The following is a 4,375-nucleotide window of genomic DNA, read 5'->3' on the forward strand; positions in this document are numbered from 1 at the left end:
ACTTATTCCGTCGCACTAATTGAAGCTGGCGTTGTTGGATGAGCGGCGGCGGCGGCGTCGAGGAGATCGGGATGGGGAGTGCGATCTAGGTCTAGCCGTCATGCCCTTTCTTCTCTTCTTGTTTTTTATTTTTTTATCTTTTTGAGACACTTTTTTTCCCGCAAAAAAAAGAGAGAGACTTTTTTTATGGGATGATTGTTTTAAGGGGACTAGTAAATACGCACGTGCAACGCACGTTAATATTTAGGCAATATATTAATTGCATGTGGATATTAGGTATGATATTATTTGTATGTTAATTATATGATTAGTGCAATATTTGGTATGATATTAATTGCATATTAAACACGTTGAACGCTCACCATTGGAGCAATCTAGGTCGTTGGATTGACTTAGTTTGAGGGTCGAGATCAATTGGATCTGCTCCTTTGGGTCTTTTTATATTGGTATAGATATAGATGATGGGATAATTTTTTTTGTAGGTGCATGAGGTGAATGGATAACCCACGCGTCGGCTGGGCCATATTACCATAGGCCCACAAAGTTTTGTCCTCGGTCTCTATCTACGAGTCGGGAGTCTTAGGTTTTTGTGACTTTTTTTTAACTTTTTTTCATCGTAAAGCACAGATGCGCCGGATGCTGAAAAGTAGAGTTGTGTTTTTGTTTCGGCATGAAGCACATATGTGTCTTTCATAGTTGTGCTTCCCGAAAAGAGGAAAACGCAATTGTACTTCCGTATGAAGCACATTTGTATTTCTCGCGAGGTAAAAAACATTGTTCCACTTCGCGGAAAGTGGAAAAGCAGTAGTGCTTTTGTATGAAGGACATTTGTACTTCTTGAAAGAAAAGAAACATGGTTGCGCTTTCCAAAAGGTGAAAAAAAAACACAGTTCTACTTCTTGAAAACTCAAAAACATAGTTGTGCTTCCTGAAAAGTGAAAAGCTCAGCTATGCTTTGGTTTCCCTTTTTTCAGTTTTCCATTTGTTTTTTGATTTTTTTCTAGTTTTTTAATTTCATGTTTTTGACGGAAAAATTGTTCAAACCTGTTAATGATGAAAACAGTTTGTGATTTGGATGGATGGTTCAAGAAAGAAAATGTTTGAGAAAAATAAATCTACAGAAAAGACACAAAACTCGTAGGTTGTGACAACTATCGCACATGCAGTGCGTCAGTTACCACCACGAGAGGAGTAAGAGCAACATTTGCAACGGGTACCCTCTAACTAGTGAGCTCGCATTTAGCGCATGTAGTGACACTTCCTTGGTTATTGGTACACTAGTGGTTGGGGCCTATCATTGCGGGCCGCTTCAGGGAAAGTTATTTGTCTGTTTTCCTATTTTAAAGAAAAAACCTCATCTTCATCTCAAATTAAAATAAAAAAAAATTCTCGCCTCACGTGTGTTTCCCATGTTTCGTGCCATGAGGACCGGATATAGTCTTCACAGACGTTATCCATTGAGGATATATTATATGCCATCGGAATGGTAGTACCCGATGTTGTAGTTGTGCCCATTGATGGCGTAGTTGTACGCGGAAGACTCCCCATCACAAGTCTCTTTAACAAAGAACATCGCTTGAGTACATTGATATCATTGTTAGAACCAGGTGTGGCAAAGTAAGCATGCTAACTCCACAAATCCTTCGATGTCACTGCTTGAAGTATAATGGCAACCTCTTTGGTGTGACCTTTGTAGTGTGCACGCAAACCTTTCGGATAATTCTTCCATTGCCGGTGCATGCAATCAACTGAAGTGTATGTGTCCTTCACACTTGGTTCTCTCAGATACTCTAGTCCAAACACCTTCACCGTGGTGCGTGCAAATTGCAAGTGTTCAAGCATGTGGTCGCGGTCTTACTACAAGCAAGCATCCGAGAGCAACCGTGGAGGAGCTACTATGGCGGTTATGCGGACGGGGCAAAAAGGAGGAGAGAAAAAGGATGGATCAGGCAAGGTTGGGGATGTCTTCAAGAGATTTGGCACGGCCCGAGCCGTCAGTCCGACGTGGCCGACGTGTCCAAGCATCTATATATCCACCCTACATGTAGATTAGGTCTTGAAGGTGTCAGTCTGCCGGACATCTGGGTTGAATTTGCCCGGTCCAGTTAGATGGAAAATAAGTGACCGGTCATTCACCAGAAGATATATAGAGAGTACAAGCTAGGGGTCGGTTGTAGATACTCTAAAGCTTTGGATTACAATCCGATGGTTACCACATTCGACTGAAGGCAAAAATAACTTCAGGCTACTGTTCACTGTTGGTTTTGATCTGATGGCTTAACAGGCCAGTTAGATCTATTAGTCTAACAGAAAAAAAGAAAAAGATAACGTTAAAGAAAAAGGCCCCACACACCAACGTATGTGGGCTTTTTATCCCAACTAAGACGCCCTGATCGGGGGCGCCCAAACCAACTGATGGTTTAGGTCCCCTATCGCCAGCGCTACATAAAAGGGGGTACGGGAGAGGGTTGGCAGCCCGCGCAATCATAATTTTCGTACGGTTTCACTCCCCTCCCGATATTCTCTCACCCCATCCGGTCGGGGGGAGCGCTGCAGCGACGGGAAGACCTACTCCAGCCGCCGCTGCTGTCCCCGGGCAGTGCCGGTGGCGTCCTGAGGGCATCAGGACGTTGAGGAGGACTGCTACCTTGACTACATCACCCCTGCATCACGCCTGCATCGAGCAGGCGATCATGTCCATTGCCATGACATGTAAAGATTTCCTAAACCTTCTCTGTTCATGCTTTTTAGGTGATCTAGATGTAATCAGTTCCTGCTAATGGTATCCCGGAGATGCATAATTAATCCAACATTCACACCACAGACGAGCTGAAATTTGAGAACATAATAAAAGGCGCAGTACAGAGTACCCATGGACCATGGAAGCTAGATCTCGTAATAGGTGATGTGGACGACGTCCTCGGGCCTGGACGGCGGGTGGGTCTTGTTCCTCATCCGCAGCTGCATGTACTCGTTGTATCGGAACCCCCTGTAGCGCGGCGGCTCGCCGACGTCGCCCGCGAACTCCGGCAGCGGCTCGACCCACTTGTCGCCGTGGAGGTTGAGGAAGAAGACGATGGAGTGGCGGTGCGCCTCCGGCCTCCTCACCACCCTGTGCGTGGCGCTCTTGAACTTCTTGTTGCTCAGCACCTGCAGAACGTCGCCCACATTGACGACGATGCTGCCCTCCACGGGCTCCGCGGGGACCCAGCGGCCGTCGACGCCGCGCACCTCCAGGCCCCCGACGTCGTCCTGTAGTACGAAGGTGATGCAGTTGGCGTCCTCGTGCGCGCTGCTGCCGTTGTTCTCGTCGGTTGTCGCCGGGAAGTAGCGCAGCGCCGTGAGGAAGTCGAAGCCACGGTCGGAGTTGTACTCGGCGAGGAAGCCCGGCGGCAGGCCCATGCACTCGTTCAGGATGTCCTGCATGAGCAGCCCTAGGTCGGTGAGCTTGGCGAAGCACTCCTCCAACGCACCCCTGAGTCCGGCCGGTTCGGCGGGGTACTTGTTGAGCAAGAGCTTGGGGTTGAAGAGGAGCAGGTACTCGTTCTTGTCGGCGGAGTGTGCCGGCTGCCGCGCGTACCCCACCGGGAGCGGAGCGTTGGAGGAGGCCTCGGCGGGCCGCACCTTGGCCTTCTCCTCGTCCGGGAGCGCGAAGAACGCTGCCGATAGCTCCAAAGCGCGTGCCATGAGCTCGCGCGGCACGCCGTGGTTCACCGCGCGGAAGAACCCGGTCGCTTGGCCCGCCTGGCGCACGGCCTCGATGGCCCGGGCGCGCGCGCTGTTGTCGTGGGCACCGTCCCCGGCGAAGAACGGCGCCAGGTCCACCACCGGGAGAGCGCCGCCGTTGCTGGCCGCCATGTGCCTGGTGCTCGATGGGTCCGTAGCTTCTTCGGCCAAGCCTAGTGGTGTGTCTTGCGTTCTTGAAGTAAAGCAGGGGATGGATGGTTACACGCAGTCGTTAGAATATAACGTCTGTACTTATAGCAGATGCTTATGTGTAGAATATCTCATGTAATTGATGTAAAACAGATATGATATGATTCGGTGGTTAATACCTTCCATGTATAGCAAGACTATGAATCAATGCATATCCACCAAAGCAATCTCTCTCATGTTATGTTCAACCCATGCACACAAACTATCTGGACTGTCAAGCAACCTCCATGCTTGCTTCGCAAGCAGCGCCTGGTTAAAGGCTCTTATGTCTCTGAATCCCATGCCACACCCATATCCTTGGGTAAGACTATTTTCTCCCAATGAGCCAAGCCATTTTCCGCTTGCCATTCTCCACTCCCCACCAATATTGCCTCATCATCCGGGTTAAATCATCACAAACAGAAGCCAACAAACGAAACACACTCATCACACATATGGG

The 4,375-nt window shown here is 49.0% G+C and overlaps 1 protein-coding gene across 1 annotated transcript; it reads right to left on the minus strand.

The window, feature by feature from the left end:
• Nucleotides 1-2,819: 2,819 nt before the first annotated feature.
• Nucleotides 2,820-3,919, minus strand: LOC125534310 (2-oxoglutarate-dependent dioxygenase 19-like). The gene has a single exon (XM_048697566.1). The coding sequence runs from the start codon at nt 3,856-3,858 to the stop codon at nt 2,887-2,889; it is 972 nt and encodes a 323-aa protein (XP_048553523.1). The 5' UTR covers nt 3,859-3,919; the 3' UTR covers nt 2,820-2,886.
• Between the last annotated feature and the right edge of the window lie 456 nt (nt 3,920-4,375).

This window comes from Triticum urartu, chromosome 2 (genome assembly GCF_003073215.2).
Source record: "Triticum urartu cultivar G1812 chromosome 2, Tu2.1, whole genome shotgun sequence".
NCBI classification, from domain to species: Eukaryota; Viridiplantae; Streptophyta; class Magnoliopsida; order Poales; family Poaceae; genus Triticum; species Triticum urartu.

Coding starts and splice junctions, on each gene's coding strand:
- LOC125534310 (XM_048697566.1), bottom strand. CDS start 3,858: ATGGCGGCCAGCAACGGCGGCGCTCTCCCGGTGGTGGACCTGGCGCCG.